This window comes from Pagrus pagrus (genome assembly GCF_965226575.1).
Source record: "Pagrus pagrus genome assembly, chromosome: 6".
Lineage (NCBI taxonomy): Eukaryota > Metazoa > Chordata > Actinopteri > Spariformes > Sparidae > Pagrus > Pagrus pagrus.
The window spans coordinates 33,812,272-33,839,933 of record NC_140190.1 but is presented as its reverse complement, the minus strand read 5'-3'; the positions used below and the strand labels follow the sequence as shown (position 1 = coordinate 33,839,933).

The following is a 27,662-nucleotide window of genomic DNA, read 5'->3' as shown; positions in this document are numbered from 1 at the left end:
CTAGCAGAGCTAGGAGAGCTAAAAACAGCAGCAAGCCCAGCGACCAAGCTATAAACACAGAGTATTGTTGAATGCTTTAGTGGACTAGTACGTGCTTAATTATAAGCGGGAATTCGGCCGCTGCAGTAAGGAATATAACAATAATCTGCTCGGGCGAGCCGGAGCAGCACAGTTACGCTATCACTATCAGTAACACAACAACAGGAAATGACGCAATGACGCAACACGCTTACCGTAGTACGTACAGGACCTGCAGTGACACCTTCCACAAGGACATACACAGGAACACCCAGAGACCGCTAAAAGACTGAACAGACTGATCCGTAAGGCCAGTGACGTTGTGGGGGTGGAGCTGGACTCTCTGACGGGGGTGTCAGAGAGGAGGATGCTGTCCAAGTTAAATGTCATCTTGGAAAATGGCTCCAATCCTCTCCATTACGTGGTGGTCAGCCACAGGAGTACATTCAGTACTAGACTGATCCCACCAAGATGCACCACAGAGGGCCACAGGAACTCATTCCTGCCTGGAATCAAGCAGTTCAACTCCTTGCTCTGAGTGTCAGACACTCTGAGTCAATAGAAGGACTCTGAACGTTTTGTTTCTCTCTAATGTCCAATAATTAAGACAAACAATGTATATTTCAACTGTAGCATTATTTATTACACTGTCATCTCCCCTGTAAAGCACAGTGAGTGGGCTGCCCCAGTAGTCCCGGTAACCAAGCGGGACAGCACACTCCGTTTATTCGGTGACTACAAGGTTACTGTGAACCAGGCTACGAACACCGAGATATACCCCCTACCACGCATTGAGGAGGTGCTGGCAACACTTAGTGGTGGGAAGTTATTCTCAAAAATAGACCTGGCTTCAGCATATCAACAGGTACTACTTGATGAAGACTCCAAGAAATATACAACTGTAAACACTCACAAAGGGCTATTTGTTTACAACCGCCTCTGCTTTGGTATAAACTCTGCTGTCAGTATCTTCCAGAGAATTATGGAGAACCTGATGAAGGACCTCAACGTGGTGGTTTATCTTATAACGGGCAGAGACGAAGCAGAGCACCTCATGAACTTGGACAGAGTCCTACAGCGTCTCCAGGAGAACGGGTTAAGGGTGAAGGAGTCCAAGTGTGAATTCGGCAAGACTCAGATTGAATATCTGGGTCATGTGCTGGATGAAAAAGGTGTACCTGTCCCAAGACAAGGTGAGAGCCATACATGATGCACCAGCACCCACAAGCATCAAAGAGTTAAGAGCTTTCCTGGGGCTGGTAAACTATTATGGACGTTTTGTGCCGCAGCAGAGCACAGTGCTTGCACCGCTCTACGGTCTGCTAAAAGATGAAGCCACCTGGAGATGGAGCAAAGCTGAACAAGATTCATTCAACAAGTGTAAACAACTTTTGACAAGTGACAAAGTGTTAGTGCACTACGATCCTCACCTGCCGCTAACTCTTGCATGTGATGCTTCTGCTTATGGGATCGGAGCAGTAATTCAGCACACAACACCAGATGGAAAAGAGCATCCAGTGGCTTATGCTTCACGGTCTCTCTCCGCAGCAGAGAAGAAATATTCACAAATCGAGAAGGAGGCTTTGAGTTTGGTGTGAAAAAGTTCCACCAATACCTGTGGGGATGGCAGTTTAGCCTAATCACAGACCACAGACCTCTGCTAACACTGTTCGGAGAGCATAAGGGACTTCCAACAATGGCGGCAGCACGTATCCAGAGGTGGGCCATCTTATTGTCTGCATATGATTACCACATACTGTACCGTCAGTCTGAAAAGCATGCCAACGCAGATGGATTATCACGTGTTCCACTATATGAGACCAAGGATGCAGGAACAGAGACAGTGTCAGCATACATCGATGCACTGGTATGTGAGCACCTAGAGGGGGCACCACTGAGTGCAAGACGGATTGCCAAGTCGACAAGAAATGACTTAGAGCTATCAAAGCTGCACAGGTACATCATGGAAGGATGGCCGAAGGAAATACCAGAGGAACTGAAAGTGTTTCACAAAAAGAAAGATGAATTGTCTGTGGAGCAGGGATGCGTCCTATGGGGGACAAGAGTGATTACACCTGTAAAACTGAGATCAGCAGCGCTACAAGAGATCCATGCCGGGCACCCAGGCATCGTGAAGATGAAAGCAGTCGCACGGCAATATGTCTGGTGGCCTAAAATCGACATCGACATCGAAAAGGTCTGCAAAGAGTGTGAGACTTGTCAGCTGGATCATCACATGCCACGCCAGGTCCCACTACACCCACGGGAGTTCCCTGGGGGTGTTTGGAAAAGGCTTCACATTTACTTTGCTGGCCCGTTCATGGGTAACATGTTCATGATCGTGGTTGACGCATACTCAAAATGGTTGGAAGTTTACAAAATGACACAAATAACTTCTACAGCAACCATCACAAGGCTAAAGAGGCTGTTTGCGTCATATGGAGTTCCAGAACAAATAGTCACTGACAATGCAACAACCTTCACGTCAGACGAGTTCCAGCAGTTCGTGAAGAGAAATGGAATCCTCCACACAACTGGTGCTCCGAGACACCCGGCCACCAACGGCTTAGCTGAGAGGTATGTTGCAAACTTCAAGGCAGGCATGATAAAGCTGGCAAAGGAAGACCTGAGCATTGATGATAAAATCTCACACTTCCTGCTACGGTATTGCACAACTCCCAGCAGCACGACTGGCGAGTCACTGGCTGACTTGTTTTTAAAGAGACACGTGCAAACCAGATTGGACTTCCTGAAACCAAGCATCACAGAAACGGTGAGAAGAAAGCAGTATCGACAGAAGGAAAGACACGACAACAAAGCTGCAGAGAGGCAGTTTGACGTGGATGAACAGGTTTATCTGCGCAATACTGCAGGAGAAAGTCCAAGGTGGATTCCAGGAGTAGTAAAGCAGCAGACTGGCCCTGTCTCATACAAGGTGCTAGGTAAAAAAACGGACCACATGTACAGACGTCATGGAGATCAGCTGAGACCTCAATTCTCTCCAGACACTCCGGAGCATGTGCCTGAGGAAGAGGCAGCCGAGCTGGCTGGGCAGGCGGAGGCTTGTTCAGGAACAGAGCTCCTGGCACCTGAGACCCCAGCATCTGAGCTGCCCGGGTTCCCAGAACCACCTGACCCAGCTACAGTGACTTTGAGGCGCTCACAACGTGCCACACACTTGCCACAGCGTTACCAGAACTGATCATGGAGATGAGAGGTTCTGAGGACTGTTGAGAGACTGATTGCTGAGTTCGAGTTTATTAAAGTTCATAATTGATTCATAATCGTTTGTTACTGATTGACCTGATAGGTTTGCCGTACTTTTGAGTAGTTGGCTGCGCATGCTCAGTAAGGGTCCTGAGAATACACACAGGTGACATGTGTTGTTGTACTGCCTTGCCCCGAGTTGCTAGTAAAGTTATTGAACGTGTGCAGCTGCCTCGTTATTGAAATACACCACAATCATCATCTTTTAAACTGGGGCGTGGGACTAGGCAGGGTTGTTGTGCTAGTCCTCTGCTGTTTAACTGCGCTTGAACCCCTGGCTATTAGTATAAGACAGCTTAATGCCATCAAAGGCATCACAATCGGTAACATTGAATGTAAAATATCTTTGTACGCGGACGATTGTTTGATTTTTCTGTCTGACCCCTCCTCATCTATCCCGCCACTCCTCTCATTAATTAATAATTTTGGTAGTTTGTCTGGGTACTCCATCAACTGGAGGAAAAGTGCATTTATGCCTCTTACTACAAATCTGGATCCCCCTCTTTCTCTCAATGCTATTAAAATGGTGTCGCTCCCTAGGTTTATGTATTTGTTTCAAAATATTCCAATTTTTCTTCCGTTGTCATTCTTTAAAAAACTTAATTCAATTATTATGCCTTTTATATGGGGATATAAATCACACCGTATCTCTAAGGCCCATCTACAAAAGCCCAAGAAACGGGGATTTTGCCCTTACAAATTTCCAACATTATTATTGGGCAACCAACGCCAGAGCTTTAATTTTTTGGCAGGATCAGCTCCCGCAACGTAGCGAGCTCTGTGATACACCTAAGTGGTTACAGCTGGAATCGCATGCTGCAAGAAATAGCTCCCTTTCAGCTCTTTTGTTTTGCATGAAAGATTATCCTCTGCAACCAGTTGAGGATGGTTTTGTGCTGCATAACTCAATTAAAATTTTAAAACAAATTAGGAAGGCGCTTCAAGTACCTGAATTTTCTATATATTCTCCTATTTATTCTAACCATAGTTTTGTCCCAGCTCAGTCTGATCAAGCCTTTGCACTGTGGAAACAAAGGGGGCTGGTTACCTTCTCAGACTTGTACATCAATAATCATTTAGCTTCATTTAATGAGCTGAAGGAGAGCTTTTCCCTCCCTCAAGCCCACTTTTATCGTTATTTACAAGTCAGGCGTTTTGTTAAAGACAATGTAAATTACTTAAATCCTAGTACGGAACACTCCTTTGCTATAATGAAACAAAAGCCAGGATCTAAACACCTTGTTTCAAAATTAGTATCTTTGTTTCTTAAATTCTCAGTAGTGTCAACAAACCACATCAAGTCTGCTTGGGAGGCAGATCTTGGTGTGGAGCTGTCTGACGAGGTGTGGAGAGAAGGGATAGAAAGGATTCACTCTGGTTCAATCAATGCCAGGTTGCAGCTGATCCAATATAAAACTATGCACAGATTACATTACTCCAAAGAAAAGCTGAATAAAATGTATCCTGACGTTTCCAATATCTGTGACAGGTGCAACCAGGAAATAAGGACTCTGGGGCATATGTTTTGGTTCTGCTCTAAGATTGTTCCTTTTTGGAAACAAATTTTTTCATGGTATTGTAATGTTTATGATGTACAGCTGGAACCTGATGTAGTTTTTGTATTGCTTGGTTGCTCCAAAGCCTTTTTTTCCCTTCCACGCCCTATGCAGGAGACCATCAGATTTGGCACTTTGGTGGCAAAAAGGATAATACTTAATAATTGGAAGTCTATTGACACTATTACATTACACTATTGACTCAGGGAAATGGTTTCAGGAATACATCTTGAGAGGCTTCGTATCAATTCAAGGATTGGTACATTATCGGTTGATTCTGACAGTATCTGGGGCCCCATTACCGAACATATCAACTCTCTGGCAGGTAAGTCTTTGCCCCTGCGCTAGTTTAAGAGTTTATTGTTTGATTATTGTTATGTGTGTATGTATGTTTGTATGTGTATGTGTATATATACATATATATAGGTATTGTACTTATATAAATATATTCCTCGCTGATTGCTTTGTTCCTTATGATAGGCAGCTGCTCCAAACGGGAAAGAAGATGATTGTTTGGCTTTTTGTGGGGTGGTATTCCTAATATTGTCTCCATTACCATAAGACCGGAAGATAGAGTATTATTTATATTTAAATGGAGACAGTCATTTAATTTTTGTAGCTGTCTGGGTTGTTGTTTTTTGTTTGTTTGTTTGTTTGTTTCCCATTTTTGTGCTGTGGCTGTTTTTGTTTGATGTCTGTACTTGTGTGTTGTTATGAATTTAAAATATAATAAAAAGAAAGTCGAAAAAAAATGGTTGCCCCCAACAAGTACCTCGACTTCAATGTGAGAAGTTTTTTTTTTTTGTCCTTTTCTCAGTTGTTGCCATGATTCAACTATTATATCCACTGATCAGCAAACCCATTTATATGCATTGATATTCATGAACCTCATGAATGCCTCACGAGTACTTTGCATTGATCATTTATGGTTGAAAGTGGGTGTGTAGAGGGCGGTATATGAGGCTGATCCACATGCGCACATTTCAAGGTGGAATGTGATTTATAATGGGAACATTGACTGCAGGTATGCGTGGGCACGGTTTTAGAAATCAGATTTTATTTTGGTACACGTCATTTTCGGCGTGCGTACACGATGTTTTGAGATTCCTGAGCACATGTCTCACCCCATGTTCCTGTAGAGTGAGCATGTGGGTGCCAGAGGCCAGTGGAGGAAGGGTGTATATATTTGGCCTTTTTACATCAATGCGAGCGAAGAAACTGTTTAGCTCCTCTGCTAGTGTGGCATTGGTGGTGACAACTGGGTTGCTGCCTTTGTACAGTAGTTTGTGATGTGATGTATACCCTGCCACACCTACCATGGGTCGTTGTTTGTGGCCCTCTATTTTTCTCTCATATACCACCTTGGAATACTGTTATTTCTCTCTGCAGGTTGATTCTTTTAACGTTGTACAGTGCCCTGTCCCTTGACTTGAGGGCAGTGTTGCAGTCTCTGAGCAAAGACTGGACTTCACATGTCATCCAGGGTTTCTGGTTGGGAAAGAGGCCAACCACCTTTGGTTGCAAACTGTTTCTGTATATTCCTCCAAATTGTTGTTCAAATACAGGGGCTGCTGGTCAACAGAGGGCCTTACTGACAGGCTATATTTTATTCATAATTTAATAAACTATACAAATTTTCAAGACAGTGTGTCCTGTTTTTGAATACTTGAGTCAAATCAGTCGCAGCAGCCAGCCATGTATGTCCCTTTATGACGATTTCACTCCGGTAGAAAATTGCCCAGACTGCTCTGATAGACTTACCTGTTAAGGCTTTTGTTTCTAACCACACTTACAGCAATGCAATCTCTATGGGTTCTAGGAGTGCTTGCACTAATATGTTTTCATCATATGTAACCTGGTGACAACCACATGTTCCTCGGATGGTTTCATTTCCAACCTGGAAAGTTGTTCTTCTGACTTTTTTGTTTTAAATTGCTTCATTAGCTCTTACTGTGTAAACAACATGGACGCTACAGTTAAGATGTGCTGTATTTTATTGTTTCAACAACACATTGAAGCTGTTTCCACCAAAGCTTTTAGGTTGGGAAATACATTTTCCGATTATTCCGACACTGCAGTCAAGTCAACATTGCTAACTTTACCACAAGTCAGAGGAGCAAATCCATAATGTAGGTAAAAGAATACCATTCAGTTTGACTGATTTCTTATATCTACTAGCCTATGTGTATATTGCATTTTACTGCTGTGGATGTTTAAGGTTGAACTCATTTTAACTACTTTATATACTGTGGACTAGTTTAATATACAGCAATGCAATATATTCTATAAGATCATTATGTTTGTTGTGTGGCTGTCCTGTGAGAACCACATATATGTTAACAGCCATTTTTCAGCTTTGTGATGATGCATTTTATCTTTAAAAAACCGAAGAGGTGATGGAACATTGTAACCTGAAAAAGTAACTAGTACCTAAAGCTGTCAGACAAATAAAAGGTTAAACATTTGCCTCTGAGAAGTTGTTCAGTAGAAGCATAAAGTAGCATAAAATGGAAATAATAAAGTGAGTAGATTTAATTAGTACATCCCCAAACTGCATTTATATCACCCCAACAGCTGAATTGTGAAAAGTTTTATTAATTTCACATTATCGGGCCCAGTGCCACTGATCTTTATTTTGCTCCAAAGGGTACTTGCCTTACATTCAAAGGTGTCTTGAGGGTGAAGTCATGTATACATGGTACAATGCAATAAATCACAAAGGTGACTTACCTAAGTCACCTTATCCATCATCAAAACAGATCTGATCGTTCAAAAAGCACAGCCACTGCTCCACCTCCTACGGAAGCTTTGGAAGGCTAAATTCCTGAGCCAGATTCTGGTCAACCTTTACAGAGGAGCAAGACAGGAAGGCTCTACAGCGGGTGATTAAAAGCACCCAGAACACGATGTTGTGACAAAGAAGAAGTTTCACTCATTCCATCACAGAAAAAATGAGAGTTGTGGAAAACATTGGAACCTAAAACTGCCATATTATACGTGTCCTGTACCCACCTATGTAAACTTTTGTCCACAACTGTACCTTTATTGCAGTCGCAATGCTTACCTCTGTTAGCATGTTAATGGGAATCCCCATTGTGCGTTAAATAAAATAAGTTTGGGAATGCATAAAATGCATACTGCAATATTTCCTCATAGGGTGTATGCAATTACGTACTACTGGTTTCATACCAAGGTTTCGGACATACTAAAAATATACTGTTTAAGTAAACCAAAAAGCATGTTCGTAAGGCATTTTGGAGAGACATCACCCTCTGTCTTTCTCTCTATAACATTACTGTAAAGATGTGCCTTCAGGTACTGAAATTTGGCACTGATTGCTCTAATGAGAATTGGTACACGGTAGGACTGATGTTATTCAGTCTGCACCCTAAACCCTGGTTTTTGGAGATTGTGGTGAGCATTTTCACTGTTTTCTGATGTTTTAAAGATCAAATTATTAATCAAGTTGAGAAAATAATCCCCATATTAATCGAGAATGAAAATAATTGTTTAATTGCAGCCTTAATTAAATGTTGTTATGTGCCACCAAATAACTCCTGCTGTATGTATATTTTTGACCCAGCATATTTGGTCACATTTTCAGAAGACCTATAATAAATTCATTATTGAACCAAACTTCATAAAGTAGCATGTATTCCATTCATTCCATCACAGAAATATGAGAGTTGTAGAAATCATTAAAACTCAAGACTGCCGAGTCTTACATGACAATGACTGAATGAATGTATATTTACAATCAATCCCTTTGAGGAGTGGGAGCAGGTTTCACGCCCAGGCACTAACTCCATATCTTAGCCAGTGCCTTGGTCAGGAGCACTGACTGGAGAATCAACATAGTGTGCATGTTTTGATGGTGGACCAAACTGGAGTACCTGAAGGAAACCCACACAAGCATGGGGAGAACATGCGAACAGTTCACTCTGAACAGAAAGGCCCTGCCCCAGCAGGATTTTAACCTAGGACTGTCTTGCTGTGAGACAACTAACCACTGCACCACTGTGTTGCCTATTTAATTGAAATACTTAAAAACGCCATGTATGCTCATGTTTACAGGCATGAACAGGATTTAATGTGCTCTGTAAATTAGTAATTGTACATTTTAACTGCTAACTTCACATTGCTCAATTTGCTACTCTGCTGCCTCAATGCTGAGCAGGCCGAAAGGGTCAAAACTAAAACTCAAAATTCCCTCTGTTTGTCAATTACAGCCACCACTGGTCAAGATGTTGCCAGGTGAGGGCAGCATTTATACCGTATATATATTGTGACATTTTCTGTTTTCCCTTATTCATGTTTATAGCATTTGCTGGATGAGCAGGAACAACTAAATGTATCAGTTTACTTCATAAAGTATATATTTTATTTATTCTGTTGAACATTTTTTCCCCTTTCATGGGGTCAAGTCAAGGGGTTCCCTAGACAGTTTTCAAGTTCAATTTTTATATTACAATATTTTATTTTATATGTGAAGGATATTAATTTAAAGGCATTTGTGCTATGTTTGGATTTCAGGGGCTCTATTCATTTTTGCCCAACATCTTATTTTATTGAAAATTTTATTAATGCAGCGGGGACAGCTAAATGTAGCAGTATATAAGCAGTACAACAATGATGCTGTTGAAATAAAACAGACAAACTGACTGACATATGATGTGCGTTGTTAGTGGAAATATGACTCATGATATTTCATCTCTATTAGTACATAATTCATCAAGCCTCAACATTGAGGTGTATGGAAAACCTACACACACAGATCAATATTTGCTGTTTGACTCTCATCACCAACTGGAGCACAAGCTGGGGGTCATCAGAACCCTTAACCATCGGGCTGAGACTGTACCCACTAAGTCAGAGGGGAAGGAGAAGGAACAAAAGCACATCAGGGGAGCACTTAAAACCTGTGGCTACCCAAACTGGACCTTTGTCAAAACAGGAGGATTACCTATGTTGCGGGAACATCTGAGAAACTCAGGAGGGTCTTCCATAAACATCATATCCTGGTTCACTTTAAACCTACCGACATGCTGAGGCAGAAACATGTCTATCCTAATGACAGAACACCCAGGCATAAACAGAGTCATGAAGTGTATGCTGTCCAATGCAGCCAGGACTGCATAGATGTGTACATTAGGGAGACAAAACAACCTCTCCATAAACGAATGGCACAACACAGCCAACTCCTTAAAGGATAACTACCGTTTTTTACAACCTGGACCTTATTTCTAGCAAAATATATGGTCATTTACTCACCCAGATAACTTTGGTGTCATTTGGAGTCATTCGGACGAAATTAGATCCAGCGTAGCGCCGGTATATCCATATAATGCGAGTGATGGGGCATCGACACACAGCCTCTATAAAACGAATTATCTGCCACAAAACTAGTTCATTTCACTAATATTTTGTCATGATACGCTAGTGCTATTCCCCTCTGAGTCCGGGCTCGTCCGTTATCAACATCCGGGGTCAAACTAGCAGTAGCAGCTACAGGTAAACAAGCCGGGCTGTCGTGGGTGCGCGCGCAGCTCAGAGATGACATCCTCCAGGTCAGAGGTAGTAGGTCAACCTACAGACCCCGGATGTTGACAACAGACGAGCCCGGACTCAGAGGGGAAAAGCGCTAGCGTATCGTAACAAAATATTGGTGAAATTAACTAGTTTCGTGGCAGATAATGCTCATAAAGGCTGCGCTTCGGTGCCCCGTCACTGGCATTATATGGATATATCGGCGCTTCACTGGATCTAATTTCGTCCGAACAACTTCAAATGACACCAAAGTTATCTGGGTGAGTAAATGACCATATATTTTGCTAGAAATAAGGTCCAGGTTGTAAAAAACGGTAGTTATCCTTTAAGTCAAGACTCTGCTGTCCACTTACATCTGAAGGAGAAAAATCATTCCTTTGAGGACAACAATGTAAACATCTTGGGCAGAGAAGACAAATTGTTTGAAAGAGGAGTAAAAGAATCAATCTATGTCAAACTGGAATGGCCGTCTTTCAACAGAGGAGGGCCTAATTCATGACTTATCACCCACCTACAATGCAGTACTGAGTTCCCTCCCTAGACAGCTTAACAACCATTTGCAGCTGGGCTTACCTAGCCCTAGCAACCCACATGAAGGCCAGCTGGGTCAACAACACCCTCTGTGTTTCTCTGAGGCCGGCATTTGTAAAACCTTATTTGTAACAAATCAAATAAAGTGAAAAGGAATGTCAAATGACTAAAAACTATGTACGTGTACTTTTTTCAACATACCCATAATTAGTTAATTTGAAACACTCAAAGAACCATTTAGTCTGTACTTTTTTCAACATACCCATAATTAGTTAATTTGAAACACTCAAAGAACCATTTAGTCTGGACAATAGGCTCTATGCACACATCACTTCCGCATTTGGCATAAGGATGTTAGGCCACTTCCGGCCCGGACCCTTCCACGTCCGGTCCAGCGGCGGGCAGATCGAGGGAGAAAACAATGCAGTCGGATTCAGGCAATTTTACTCGTTGTTTGTTAGAGTTACCAAAAGTCACCGTCAATGACGTGCGTAGGCTTGTCCGGGCGAGTAGCAAAACACCACAGAGTAAACTTGAAAAGGGATTCAAGTTTTATGTGTCATCCTATCTCTGCAATTTTGAAGGTAATTTGCTAACGGCTAATTCTAGCTAGCCTGAGCTGGAAACCTAATGCTAACGTTACAGCTTTGTTGTTTTATAATAATGATCTGTCTTACTTCAGATTAATCATATAAATGCCTCTAATTTAATGTATTTGTATTTTTTATGAAAGTATCAGGGAAAGATAGGGCTACAAATCAGATCTCTGTGAGAGCTCACTGCTACCGCTCTATGAAGAAAGCAGAGGCGCCACACCAGCTGAGAGTAGGACTAGATTAAGTGACATGTTCTGTCACGTTCAAAGTTCTGTTGAACATGTTCAGTGTTCTGGTCAGGATGAGTTTTACCCTCAATGTTACTACACACTTGAGCTTTGATGACCACAGGAAAAGATGTTATCTTTGCAGTGGCAATCATGAGCTCAAACAGTGGTAGTCTAATGCAGTTACAGAGTAGCTGAGTGACTTGTAGTTGGGCTGCTCTATAGTAAACGAATACGAGTTTGTTTTAATTAAATTAAATTAAACAATTATGATTGATGTCTGCAATACAACGGAAATATTCTACATACTCAGCTATTCTTCAAACTGCATGTTCTCATTCAAAGCTGTCCTGTCATCTTTACTTCTTTCCTAACATATGGCTCTTACTTTATTGCCTAGTACTAGGCAAGAGGCAGTCGGAGCAAAACCTGCACTTTACTGTTACTTTACTGTTAGTCCTGCGTCATTCACCAAATCCCCCGTCCCATTTCTGAAGAGTAGGCTAAAGGTGAGTGGTGTGAGACAATATAGTCAAGTGATAAAGGACAGTAGTGACATTGGACATTAGATGAGTGCCTTGAACACTATTAGCAGGAGAGAACAGCTTTTGCTCTGCTGGAGACCCCCTTCTTTTCAAAATCCATTCATTTTTGTTTCTGTGTATTTTAGATGACATTATGTGATTCTCAGCCAGTTGTGCTGGTTAAGAGCAACTGCTCTTGTGTGGCTGGTTGTGGAATGTGCAACCATTTGGTTGCGCTGCTTTATCAGACAGCCCATTACTCCGAGTGTGGCATGTCTGTCGTGCCTCCTGTCCTCTCATGCACCGAGACGGAACAGAAGTGGCATAAGCCCAGAACAGTGGTTTGTATCATTATAATATCTAACAATTTTATCACTTGTATCTAATACTTGGATCACAGTCTCTTTCCTCATCCACCAAAACAGGGAGTGAAGCCAGGACCTGTGGATGCCATGGTTGTGGTGAAGCCCAAACCAGGTGCCTCCTCAGCAAGTGGAATTAGGTATGTAGCATCCAATTAAACAGGCAGGCTACAATGTTATTGAAAAATAAAAAAATAAATGTTATTGATTGCCTCATAATGTCATTTCAGATCTACACTTTACAAGGGCTACAGTGGTGAGCTCCCAGACCCCTCAACCCTCAATCCTGGATCTGCGTATACTAACATGACACCTGAGTCGCTTCCCCTTATTTGCACAATGAACATTTCTCCTGACAAACCACTTGTGGACTCCATCTTCGGCAAGGTACAGGCTGGCAGTATACTGTCTTATCAACACCCACCACCTCCATCTGACTGTGTTGTGATCCATGAGGGTGCACCCCCATTCCCAAGAGTGCCACTGGAGGGTTACAATTTAAATCAAAGAGAGTGTTCATATGTGCCAACACATCATGAAGAGCTACAACTAAGTTCAATGTCTGTGACTTTGTCACAATCACACAGCATCGAAGAGGCAACCAGATGCCAAAGTGCATCACCTGAATGGCATGCTCTGAGGAAAGAAAGAGTGACTGCATCGCATTTCAGGGAGGTAAGCCACGTTAGAGGTCCGAGCGCAAGCGAGAACCTGGCCGAAAGAATCATCCGTGGCACACGACAAACTCATCACATGAAGAGGGGACTGGAAATGGAAGCGGGTGCCTTAATGGATTATGCAGTTCTGAAAAACGTAAACTTGACAAAGTGTGGTCTCGTGATTCATCCACATGCACCTTGGCTGGGTGCATCGCCTGATGGGCTTGTATATGACCCACTTGAACGGCCATCATTCGGTCTAGTGGAAGTTAAATGCCCCAATGCACCAAGCAACATCGACTGCAAGTTCCTCACAGCTGACCTTGGCGTACATAAGCTAAAAGAAAGCCATTGTTTGTGCATTGTATTTTTCAGATTCTCCAGCCCATCGAAGATTTTTTTCTTGTCAACTGTGAGCCGTATTAACAACACATGGGCAAACTTTCTGTAAGGGACTTATAGGGATGGCCCCACATGGTGCAGTAACCTTCGTGTCATCACTCTATGAAGGTGGCTCTCTTAAACCCAGCTATGGCCATAATGGTCGACAAGGGTTTCATTGTGTTAGACTGTGTAACCTGCAAAGTCCACATCCCTACCTTTCTGTCCAAAAGAGCCGACTGTCATAGCATCATAACAACATCCTCTGCCCTTACACCCTCACATCCACTGAGGAAAAACTCCAGGGCAACAGAGGAGGGACCCTCATTGGCTTTATGACAGCTCCACTACTTCCTGAATTTAAGACCGCTCCTTTATTCCCTGTCTTAAATTATTGGACAAACTAATTAATCCAGGTGTGTCTGACCTCAGTAGTCACAATGGTAGGACACACCTGGATTAATCAGTTTGTCCAATAATGTAAGACAGGGAATAAAGGAGCTGTGCATAAAGCCAGATGTGTCAACTAAGCTGCCCTCCCTCCCTCTCTTCGTGCGCGAGTCTTCACACACGTCCGTGGAAAAGCCAGACCTCCACCCGTGGACGTAGGTGAAGCTACCCACCAGACAGTCTGGTGGGTAGCTTCACCTACGTCCGTGGGTGGAGGTCTGGCTTCAGAGAAAGGTCTGAGGAAACTGACTGGGACTTTTGATTTGTGTATTTTCAAAGTATGTCCTGCTAGAACAGTTTTTCCAGGATCTCTAATCCTACCTTTAATCTCACACCGTGAATATTTTAATTTACCTAGTGAAGAACCTTATGTCCTCATCAGATGCAGCAAACCGCTCCAAACAGAACTTGCTGCTGATTGTGATGTCTTCAATATGTCGTCGGAGCCTGGCGATTTCTGCGTTTAGTTCCTCCACATGCTCCAGGGATAAATCCAGCGCAGCAGGCTCCATGCTGGCACAGTAGTCATGGTCAGGATATTCCACAGGTGGGTCATCGCCGGTCTCCATTGCCTACGTGTTTGGTCACTCTGTCCTCTCCAAAACTCCGGGACGTGGAGCTGGGAGGGTGAAGCTGTTCCAGGTAAAAAGCACTGGAACAGCTCTGCGTCTGCGTCCAGCTGGGGTTGGAGGCTCGATCAAGTCTGTGAGCTGGAAATGTCGGCTGCAGACTCGGGAGCTTTCTTTAACATGGAAGTCATCTCGCCTGATGTTAACAATCCATCGCCTCTGTAACTCTCTGTCTTTTGGAAACGTGTGGAAACTTAGGACGGAGTTACACGTCGCCGATGCTGTGCATTGCGGCACACAACAGTGGTGGCTGGACGTGCTGTCCTGTCGCCTTTGAAAGGACACTTTCGTACTTTTACACGTCATTTAGTCCCATAACATAAATCAAAAACAATAACAACAACAAGAGTAGATTAGTTTTCTTTATGATTAGCGAACAACAAAAAATGTTTAGATTAGTTTTTTTAATGATAAGCGAACAACAAAGGTTTAGATTAGTTTTTCTGATTATCGAACAACAAGAACTATTTACAGTAGATTAGTTTTTCTGATTATCGGACATCAACAAGATCAATTTAGATTAGTTTTTATGATTCAAAAGCAGGTTATCTGTGATTTTCCGGGTTGTGATCGATGTTAGCGTAGCACTAGGCGACAACCGGATGTTGACAACGATCCTGAGATTTGACCGGAAATACGTCATCGTCTTGTGTGCATAGAGCCTATTTCTAAAGAACCCTTTAAAACAGGTTCTTAGGTTAGGTCAACAAAGAACTTTCTTGAAACTGGTACCTTAAGGGACCTGGATAATGGATAGGGGGATGCTGGCCAAAAAAGGTTGAGAACCACTGGTATAAGTGTTAATTGTGTTGTTAATGTATACATCACAATGTCATATATGGGTGATACAGGAATTGTGAGATGGAATTTTTACCTTTCCATTTGCAAATGGTAGTCCAGTGTATCCAATGCTAAAGGTACAAAGATACGAAAGGAAGCACTGAAGCACCTTTCCTTAGCATTTAGAGAATTCAACTCTTCAACATGTTTGGTTCAGCTCCGCTCCGTCACGGCAGCGGAGTTGATAGGTTTCATTCTAGCATATGTGTTTACTCCCACTGGCTCCGCTCCCCCAGATTCCATCGGACGTGTCTGTCTGTAGCTGTTCTAGACAATGCTTATGGTTCAAGGGCATGTTTCAGCAGCCAATACGCGCCAAGTCTATTTTTGTTGGTAGCAGATAGGAGCAGGTCAAGCTAAACAGAGCAGACCGAGCCAGGCAGGAAGTCAGATATAGGAACAGAACAAAGCATCTGGTGAATTTTCATACATCAAGATGAAGCTGTGTGAGTGGCCGGGGAACCTCTACGCAGCTGGGACCCCATTATTTACAGTAGGGATCAGTTGTTGGCCCTCTGAGTGGCCCTATGTCCCGCGCGAGCTGAAGAGGAGGAGGCGCGGTTGCCATGTCGGAGCTGTTGCCGTAGCAGGAGGAGATGCTACGGACCCACTCTCCCGTCTGTCATCATGGGGAATGTAAGATCTCTCCCAAACAAGATGGACGAGCTGACGGCGAGCTAAGGTAGTGAGGCAAATTATTCCACAGAATTATTGCTTTCTAAAAACAATTTGAGTAAATAAAAAGTCAGGCGCTTTACTGATCAAGACTGACTGAAACATTGCAGCAGTGCTTGATGCTAACCTGTTATCTATGATCAGCCATGAGAGGGAATCATGCATGCGGTTAACATTTGATCGGGCAGAGCAGCCCAATACCAACCGTGCAGCCTTATTTTGGGCAATCTGCAGCTTTTTGAGCTCAGTTTTGGCAGCAGATGCCCAGACCACAGAACAATAATCTAGGTGGCACAACACCAAACTCTGCACAACCTGACACATTAGGGGTCGAGCAACAAAGGAAGCACATTTCCTGGAGATACCAACAGTTCTTCCCATTTTTAAGATAATTTGATTAATGTGATTACTAAAGCCTGGAATCCAACATTACACCCATAAGTTTAACAGTCTCTACTTGTTCCACAGTTACATTATTTAACTTTAAATCCAACTTTGGTCTACAAGATAACTTATGTCTTGAACCTATTAAAATACTTTTAGTTTTAAGAACATTAAGGACTAACTTATTACAAGAAATCCAGTCATGTAGAATTTGCAGTTCCTTATTAGGGACATCATTCAACTCACTGTATGAAGGCGCAGCATAATACAAGGTTGAATCATCGGCATAAAAAACACAATTTCTGCTCTTTCAGTAGCCCAAGCAAGATCATTAATAAACACAGTGAACAGTAACGGTCCGAGGCAGCTGCCCTGAGGCACACCACATACTAGATCGCCACTATTTGATATACCACCATTTAAATGCACCTGTTGTGATCTGGAAGACAGATAGTTATGAATCCACATTAATGCCAGTGGACCAAAACCATAACATTCAAGTTTTTTATCAAGAGAAAGTGATCAAGCAAATCAAAGGCAGCAGTTAAATCTAACAGCACAGCCCCCACCATTAAAGAATTGTCAATAGCTCTAAATCAGTCATTTTTATCAAGGCAGTGGACGTGGAGTGGCTAGTTCTATAGGTATGCTGAGACATAGTTATCAAATTATTCGTAAAAAAATTATCATGAATTTGCATATATACAACTTTTTCCATTATTTTGCTCAAGACTGGAATAATGCTAATTGCTCTAGAGTTGCTCTCATTAAAGACTAATTTCTTATGTTTGGGTATGGGGACAATTTTAGCTGTCTTCCACAACATAGGAGTTTTGCAGACACATAAACATTTATTAATAATATAGGTCACTGGAGATGAAATATAGCTGGCAGTACTCCTTAACAGTTTACTGTCCAGATTATCTACACCGGCTAATTTATTGTCAGGAAGAGCACAGAGAAGCCTTTCCACCTCTTTGACTTCAACCTGGTAAAATTCAAAAGTGCATACTTTGTCATTCATTATAATATTCGTGATTATGTCTTTTGATTTATGGTTGTCTGGGGTATTCATGCTTTCTCTAAGTTGAGATACCTTTTTTTATAAAGAAATTGTTAAAATGATTAGACAACATACGGTTAAATATGTTTATTAACTAGATAAATCAGGGTAAATAAATGATATGGTGATTTAAACAAACAACAATGATGGTAGAAAATGTGGAGACTGTAATGATTAAAGTAATGGGATTATATGAACACGTGCGGATGGTGAAGTCGCGGGTCGGAGACGCATTCAAATATTACGAAAGTAATTTTAATACTAACGAGACCGAATTTCTCTTAAGCTAAAAGATATGAATCAGAAGCCAAAAACACACCAACTCTTTCATGCGTGTGAATCCAGCAGTGTGCAAGGTGCTTAGCCTACTTCGTCTGGAGAGTTGGGACGTCCGCAACTTTGGGTTTTTCATCCGGAGTTCGTAGCTCGACTGTGGGCTTGCAGTGCCGGTCCAAGAGCTGGAGGGAAGTCGTGGTTCGTCCGATTTCACAGTGGGTGATGCCCTCGTTCCGATGTTGGAGGAAGAGCGCAACTCGTCCAGCACTCAGCTGATGATAATCTCAGTCTGCTGCCCAGTGGAATGGCACTGCTTGTGAGCATTGGAGGCAGGACCGGTCTCGGCTTGGCACAAAGTCTTTCTGTCGTTGCAAACCGCTCGCATGGTTTGTTGAAGCAGAGGGCTACGGCAAGTCTGTACTAATGATGGTGGTCTTAATAAAGATGTTCTTCTTCTTGCTTCGAGTGGTGGCTCTTAAGCATCTGATTCGTAAACTAATTCAACTTTCTTGAATAAAATAAGGAGAGGATGAAACGCTGGCCGGGCGGATCTTCCGTTGTTACTCAATACAAGATTAATTAAATTAAATTCACTTTCTCTGAATCAGGTTGGGATACTTGTGAAACTATTAAAAAAAAATAAAGCAGAACTTCGCTCTGTTATCACTTAACAAAAGCGAAAGCACTTAAAGAAAGTGAGTCAACATGGCAAATTATAAAAATGAGAAAAATCAACACGTGGTCAATTCTGCGGAGATTTCTTTGGAGCGTGTCGCAAAGTAGAGTAAAGAGTTGAAAAATTAAAAGAGAGTTTCAAGAGTTAGAGCGTTACAAGAATAAAAGCGTTCGAGAGAGAGAGAGGAGAGAAGTGACATCTTTGTTGTCTCCCAATTGCAGGCGTGCCTGGGGCAGGGCTGCCGGCTTTTTGTCTCCAAGTAGATAGCAGAAAGTGTGAAAATTCACAGGAACTCACTAAACTAAATTATAGTTTTAAACTAGGGCCGGGACTCGATTAAAAAAATGTATCTAATTAATTAGAGGCTTTGTAATTAATTAATCAAAATTAATCACATTTTTAATTGCATATAAATATTTGACCTGAGAACAGTGAGAAGCGATTTTTTTCATATGGGTTTTAGTATACCATTGAATAATGACTGAACACATAAGCTTAAGCAACAAAACATTGTTTATTTTTTTTCAAGGTGGTACGATAGATTAACGATTTCCCGATAAAATGCAATTTTCCTGAGAACCTAAATTTAAGGGGGACTCTACACTAGTTTGTTAGTTTATTTTTAGAGCACAGCACAATGAAAAATGTTTAAGTAACACGTTATTTGGTAAATGGTCTTTCCTGCCACGACACTATGATGATTACTGTATTTAACTACTTAAATCACGATAGCATAAACTGATTTGTTGAACTCAGCCTGTGTAAACATTAATAAAACACAGGCAGCGCTATGTTTTCCCTGTGTGATGTCTTATGCACCGTGAGACAGTGACAGGTCTGTAGGCTACCTACGTCTTGACCACATGTCAGCTGTTCAGCTGCAGCAGAGGAAACTCCGCTGTTCTCAGCTCCACTGCGACGAGCGCTTTTAAAACATTTTTTTTTTTAAATTAAGCTCCAGTAGCGACCGGTCGCTTGGTCGCAGTGCTGAGGCACTGGGTCGGTTTGAGCTGCGTTCGGGCTACATAAAAACTTTATAGATCCATGGGCAGTGATCAGTGTCGGCGGCTTTTTAACTCGTTAAATAATTGTGCTCCAGTATAATCGGTACGCCTGAAACTCATCCAGTGAGAAACGTTCCGTGGTGAAAAAATAAGTGCGATTAAAATGCGTGAATTTTTTTAACGCGTTATTTTTTGTGTAATTAATTAATCTTAATTAATGCGTTAAAGTCCCGGCCCTATTTTAAACGTTTCAAAACCGTGCTTCACCTTTCCCAGAATGTCACCATGGCCTAATATGTGGACTTTGTCTAACACAAAATCATATGTCATTATTAAAACCACTTTAACATTCAAAAAGGAATTGAAACTGGATCAAAACATCTAAACACACCTGATTATGAAGTAGAACTAACCACTCATATATTTCTTTTAGTTCTAGCCTAATACTAAGACATTCACTGGTAATCGGCGGAGCTGCGCTGTGGCAGACTCAAAACACAGCTAGTGGGGGTTGCCAGACGAGGACGACGGAGCCAAACCGTACCGGAGCCGTTACGCAGCGGACACGTATCCGGTAGAATCTCGGAGCTAACGGAGCTAGGCTAATAAATTACGTGGTATCGAATCGGTGCCTGGACTCCAGTACTCGCCGATACCGATGCCGGCATTTTCGGCAGTATCAGAGGCATTTCCGATACTGGCATCAGAATCGGAACAACTCTACTGTGGTTCCACGGAACACAGGACATTTTACACGTTAAATTTGATCTTGAAATGTAAGAAAAATCAGATTTAATAACTTTTCTTTCTGTTTAATAATGTGTTAGAATTAGGAAGATGAGGTTCTGGTTTAATGGTTATTTAGAACTTGCTTGAAATCTGGATGAGTGCAGAAACCGTTATAGGTTGGAATGTGGCAGATAGGAGCAGACATTGTCGTAAATTTCTGAGCTGTCGACCAAGATCAGTAACAAAGAGGAGGGTTTACCAGACCTTCACTCTGGGAATGTGTGTGTGTATGTTAATTTAGATCAGAAGAGAACATAACAAATCAGCCATTGTTAATCTCATTTACAATTGCAAAGAAATTCGATAGTAACACATCTTTGTCACAAAACAGTTTTGTGTTCCTCTTGATGTGGGGGTGGGGGGGAATGGTGTTAGATCTCGTTTTACGGCCCCCTAGAGATGGGTGTAGATACCAGGGAGGATCTCTGAGAATCGTCTATTTGACGGTTTTATTGAAAGCAAAACAAGTCCTCCTTGTCAGGTGAAGAGGTGAGAGGCTCCAAGGGACTCTTTCCTGACACCAGTCAGCTTGCAGATGAAAGGATTAATTAATGCAAGAAACAGAACCTCAATGAAATGCAGAGGCGATGGACATGTGTTCCTACACCCCCCTCTGCTAACACTGATGCAGCTTGTGATGTTCTCCACTAAGTCACAAGCTCACTGCAGACACAGCACCCACAGGCCCTACTTCCTGATCTCTGGGGATTTCAATCATGCCTCTGTCCACCCTGCCTACATTCCCACAGTATGTCACCTGCAACACCAGAGACAATAAAACACTGGGTCATCATCTTCCTCCTGGACAGATCACAAGCCTGGAAGCACCGTGAGGATCATATTCTTTGATTTCTCCAGTGCTTTCAACACCATACAGCCTGCACTTCTTGGGGACAAGCTGGAGCTCACAGGGATGGATGAACACCTCACGTCCTGGATCCTTGACTACCTCACCAACTGGCCACAGTATGTGAGGACTCAGGACTGTGTGTCGGACACAGTTGTCTGCAGTATAGGGGCCCCACTGCGAACAGTCCTGGCCCCTTTCCTCTTCATCCTGTACACTGCAGACTTCTCCCATCAATTACCCTACCGCCATCTACAGAAGTTCTCTGAGGACTCTGCTGTCATCGGCCTCATCAGGGACGGGGACGACAGAGCCTATAGAGAACATATTCAGGACTTCGTAGACTGGTGCCAGCGGAACGCCGGGAAGACTAAAGAGCTGGTGGTGGATTTCTGCAGGCACAGACACACAGGTGAACATCCAGGGAACGGACATTGAGATGGTGACATCTTACAAGTACCTGGGAGTTCACCTGAACAATAAACTGGAATGGACTGATCACACTGCAGCAGCCTATAAGAAAGGTCTAAGCAGACTCCATCTGCTGAGGAAGCTCAGGTCCTTTGGAGTGCAGGGGGTACTCTTGAGGACAATACACTGCCGACACTGTTTATAATTACACTGTTTATATTTGCCTGTCTATTTCTTACCCTTTTATTATATTGTTTATTTTTTTACTATTATTATTGTTTATTGTAATATTACTGTCCTTTGGCTGCTGTGACACACAAATGTCCCTGTTTGTGGGACTAATAAAGGAATTCTGATTCTGATTTTCAAAATAAAACACCCTGTGCAGACTCGGGATCTACAGCAGAACAAAGCTGGAGATATAAACAATGAACACATTTAAAACAGAAGAACAATAAAGTGATTTAACTATATAGCCAACTCACCCTTTGTAGAAGCACAAAAATCAAGGAGAAATGATCTGAAACAATCTGAGCGCGTCAACAATATCAAGCAGGCATGAAGCTCTGCTTCTGAAATGTTCCGGGTCTAGCAGCGTGCAAGACAGAACAAAACAGTGTTGCACAGGGCAAGTCATAGGAGCATTCCTGGTTGAATCAAGGCATTATAATGGCTGTCACTTAACTACCTCTATGTCATTTCATTCAGTTAGGAACCAAGCAAAAAAGACTGTTCCATCGCAATCTCAAACCTTATGACTTGTCCTGCACCCTGGTTCAACATAATGCATTGCCCCTCTCTGGAAAACAAGCCCTGCCCCTTGGACACATACAACAACAAGACATACCCAATTGTGAATTTTGGTAGTGCACCCTCCTTGTTTACACCAGTAACAAGCCTCCCTCCTGCAACAGCAAGCAAGTGCCACACACTGCTGGAACATTGAGAGTCGTCCCCTCTAGATAAAGGCCCTTACTTTTACGACAGAAACACATCCTGCATTATCAAATCCAGCATGCCTGGCTCCCTAAAAGGGTCCATTCCTGTCCCCCGAGAACAACTGGCCTTAGCTAAAGTGGATGGCAGCAGGGACTGACCTGAATTTGTGTTTTTAAAAGGTGACCTTACTTACTATGAAAGAAGATGGCTAAAAATGTTGAATTATGTTAAATCAATGCATAATAATGATTTATCTACAAAGCCTAACCCTATTGGTGAGGAAAACTGGGATTGCTCCATTTCTTACTGTGCCTATTTCAAGTGCTTTGATGAAGTAATGAAGAAACTCTGTCAAGGCCAATGTCATCAGACTATCATTTTTACTATTTCTCAACATGAGGCTCACCCGTGACTTCTCCTCTAGACGGGTCATCATAATGATGGTGCATGTCCTCTGCTCCCACACCATCCTCCAGAAGTCACTCAGTGTCTCCGGTAGTGGCCCCTGTGTGGCAATGTAAGCATTCTGTTTCCTGTAGCCATCAACGTAATTAGCATTGATGTAGTCACTACCTGGAACTCCTGCAGTGAGTAAAGTTGTACACAGTTAGCAAGCAAATCAAAAAACAGTGGCACTCCCTTCCTTCCTTCCTGATTTACAAGTTAAATCATGTATTAAATAAGGCTCAGAAAAAACAGAAACACTTTCAGTTTGTATGTAGATCAAAAAGGACTTACAAATGACTACATTTTTTATCTACATTTTACACAGTATCACAACTCTTTTGGAATTGGGGTTGTATGATGAAATACATTTATAAAACAGAGGAAATCAGAAACAAATGTTTGGTTCAAATATAACAGTTAGGGTAAAACAAGGCCCTGACCACTAGTAAGTCTATCTAAAGTCCCCTCTCTTGAGTTGTCTGAATATGTGTCTCTCACCATCCACAGGTGTGAGAATGACCCTGGAGTGGTCGTAAGCGATAACATTTGCATAGCGGTTCTTTGGCTTGTTGACCTCAAGGTTGGAGTTTTCCCATGTAAACTGCTGTCCTGGATCAATAGACTGACAAACAGAGGAGAGAGGGACATACAGAGATGGGAAGGAGAGAGAGCAGGTCACCATTTATTACAATTGTGTCTGTATTCCTTTCTGTGGTTAAGCCTGTCAGAGCTCAGAGTGAAGATTCCATAAAGTGACACAGAAACTTTAAGCTCCCTATAGACTGGACTGTTTGGACAACCCTTCCAGCCTCCCACCTATCAGTTCAGTGCCAAATATCAACAGAGAACAGATCCAGTGATGAACTCAAAGTAATGCACTTAGGTTCTGCATCGATGTTCTTGGACCTATGTTTCCCCATAGCATAGATTATGTTGAGTGATGGTGGACTAATAGAATTATATCAAAAGTAAACGGATGAGAACTTGTGGTACATTTTAGTTTTCAATACAGCCAACAATGGAGGGGATAAGCTAGTACCAGCAGCTAGTACCCGCAGGGAAGCCACCACATGAAAAGTACAGTAAAACTATGTAAACTATGGAGAGAAAGAGAGGGTGAAGCATGTTCTGATCCACGTGGGCATGAGTACAGTGAGGAAAGCTGAACCGGTACTGTGGCATCAAGGACTATGTGAAATACCTGTCTCTGCAACACAGTGCCATGGTTTACTGCACCAACATTTCTACCTAAAATAAGCAGAAAACTTGCTTTTGTTTTTTGTTTTTATTTACAGCATTACTAATTTTCATTTGCCAATTCTAGGTGTCACGGGAGATGGCAATGTCAGTGAGTCCACAACTTCAAGACTGGAATACAGAGTTACAAAGTAAATTTATTGTCATTTTTGAAATCACAAGGGATTAAAAAATGAAACAATGTTTGAGTCCTTTCAGTCCTTCTACTTCTATTTTGGAAAATGGAGTATTGATGACGATGAGGAGTCTCACAGCCTGGGGAATAAACCTGCTCTGTGGTCTGGTGGTATGTTAGCGGATACTTCTGTATATTTTGCCAGATGATTGCAGGGTGAACAGACTGTGGCTGGGGTTGGAGCTGTCTTTTAGTATCATTTGGGCTCTGTGCAGACAACATACTTCGCTGCTGTAGCTGATGCTCTGTAGATGGTACCAGTGATATTCTATGTGATTTTAATCCCCCGCTGTAGAGCCTTCCTGTCCTGGGCTGTGCACAGAACATGCCAGTTTGTGATGTTTCCAGTCAGCATGCTTTCTTTCTGTAAAAGTTGACCAGAATCTGGGTCCAGAATTTAGCCTTCCTAAGTTTCCATAGGAAGTAGAACATTTTCTGTTCTTTTTTAAATCAGTGTGGTGATGTGTATTGATCAAAAAATCAGCTCCTTGGTTTTGCTGACGTTGAGCAGTAACTCTTTAAGATTGTTGAATTCCTCCTGGTATTAACTCTCATGGTTGCTTATAATGCAACCGATGATGGTGCTGTTGTCCGCATACTTCACCATAGAGTTCTCTTGATCTGGGAGTGTAGTCAGGGGGTACAGTGTGAATAGGAGGGGGCTGAGTATACCTTAACTATTGGATGAATTGCCATCAACTTTGGTTAATGGCAATTAATTCACAGTCAAAATTACTTTGTCCAATACCAACACTGATTTTATGATATTGCTTCAAAATGAGTACCACATTTTTTTTTCTTTTGCTGGGAATGCAATGTGTGCCTGCTATTTGGTTTCCCATCTCTGGAGAGAGGAAATCAAAATAACACAGACAAGTGGTTGGGTACATCTGTACCAAAATCAAATCAACTTTGCCTCTTTGAGGCAAGAACTCCAGGCCAGCATTTTCTCTAGCCCAAACAGGCTTTATTTCACCTGCTGGCGATATCCTCCATAACTGGAACAGTTATGGAGGATCTAAACAATCAAATATGACTTTTTATGGTCATGCTGGTTGGCTATAATTAACTCAATCAATGGATTCTCTGCCACCAAGTTAACCCAGTCTTTACATTCAGGGCTACTGAATGTAAAGACTGGGTTAACTTGGTGGCAGAGAATCCATTGATTGAGTTAATTATAGCCAACCAGCATGACCATAAAAAGTCATATTTGATTGTTTAGAATCCGTTTTTCTCTTTTTTGAAGTATTTACTATTTCCACAGGGTAATGACTGTAGAAAATTACATCATCCCTGTAATGGTTCCATATAAACATCACTTTCACAATCTGCTGATGGCAGAAGGAAAGAAGGTGAAGAGGGAGAGTGATATAAACTGAGGTAGAATAAGAGTGAATGGATGGATAGACATCGCTGGTGTTGTGTCAAGCCCACTGAACAACATCTTTATTGACAATTTTCTAATATATACACATGTATACATACACTTATCATATCAAACATGTAGATGTGTGTCTCGTCAACCAAAGCACATACTGTGGCACAAGTGTAGTAAACAAAACGAAAACAATACCCAAAAAACAAACAAACAAAAAGTCCCAAAGAACAACTTCTCAGACACAAGACAATTTGTGCATGAATCTTAAAAGCATATAACAAATTAAGGGCATTTCATCATTCTCCTTATTTGAGCTCATATATTAACCACGTTGCAAGGTTTACATCACTAAATATTTCTTACTCCTCATCAATGTCTACTTGATCTATACATTTCACCAACACATTAAATGGTCCCCATACCTTTTAGACCATATCTTGCCTTGCCTTACAGTTGTGCTGTTATTTTGTTCCTCCATGATCATGTTTGTATAAACTACTTCAACGTAAGTCATCGGTGTCTCCGAGTTTTCTTCATCTCTGCTGAATGGTCAAGCGAGCCGAAATTCCACAACACTGCTCACCTGCCTTCCCTCGTCTTCGTCATTCAACTCATTGTTTAATTAAACTTTTTTACTAAACACCAAGCTTGTTTCTGCTTCTTGGTACGCAAGAAACCAAAATGTAACATCAACAGTTTATGATATCAACTGCCAGGGGCGGGCTGGGGTTGAAATTAAGGCCAAGAGCTTGGTTTGGAGAGGCCTTTTATCCGATCGCATGACGGACGCAAGTGGAACCGTAATTTTAACACGAATACTTTATTTGCAGTATAAAAACAATCTAATGATATTAGACACAGCACACACCGATTAGTCAGTCACACTCTACTGTGACTGACTAAACTCTACTGTCACACATGTCAGTAGAGTTTATTGAAGTACATATGCTCACACATACTATGCATACTCATACTCACACACTATGTTTTTTCAACAATCAAAACTACTGTGTGTGTGTGTGTGTGTGTTTAATGATAAGTGTAAAAGAGCTGTATGATTTAAAGGTTGCATGTGATGGAGGATGAAGGTGACTGGACCATAGAATTCCTAACTGGGGTGCACATTCAAACATTCAGGATCCAAGAAAGCCATTCAACCGTTTATTGGTATGAGGAATTGTTTGGTCAAATGGGAGGAAGGATGATTATCTCTACAACAAACAAACATAAATCAATACACTGCCACACATACCATTAACTAGAAATTCTAGTGTGAGATGTGTTTGTTTTGCTTTGTTTGTTTGTTTAAAGCAAAACAAACATGTCTCATTGGTTTAAATGTGTTTATTATGTCTTTGTGCCGTTTATTTTTTGAGCCCTGTCACTATGTGATGGACAATAAAGTTTTTTGAATCTTGAATCATTAGCTAGCAACATCATCACTAGCAAACAAACATGTTGGTGTCGTGGAACTTCTTCGGAGTTAATGAGACGGATAAAACACAAGCAATCTGCAATCTATGCAACGGGAGCATCTGCAAAAAGTTTCAACACAACAATGACGTCATTGATCGGATCGGTGAATTAAGACATTATGGCCGATCTATTGTCAATAAAGAAAAAAAACAAAAACAAAAAAAAAACATTACGGCCGATCTCACAAATTGCATAAAATGCAAAATATCGGCCGATCCGATATAGCCGATAAGAATACTCCCGAACCTCCCCATGGCCAGCCCGACCCCTGTCAA

The 27,662-nt window shown here is 41.9% G+C and overlaps 1 protein-coding gene across 12 annotated transcripts in view; it reads right to left on the bottom strand.

Annotated features, from left to right (window-relative positions):
- Positions 1 to 27,662, bottom strand: part of ptprfa (protein tyrosine phosphatase receptor type Fa) — a 541,915-nt gene that overhangs the window by 84,203 nt on the left and 430,050 nt on the right. For all 12 annotated transcript variants that reach the window (XM_084354897.1, XM_084354905.1, XM_084354902.1 and 9 more), the window contains 2 exons: positions 23,597 to 23,720; positions 23,058 to 23,233 (listed from right to left, as the gene is read on the bottom strand). In XM_084354897.1, coding sequence (XP_084211023.1) covers positions 23,058 to 23,233; positions 23,597 to 23,720 — 300 coding nt within the window. The remainder of the gene's footprint in view (positions 1 to 23,057; positions 23,234 to 23,596; positions 23,721 to 27,662) is intronic.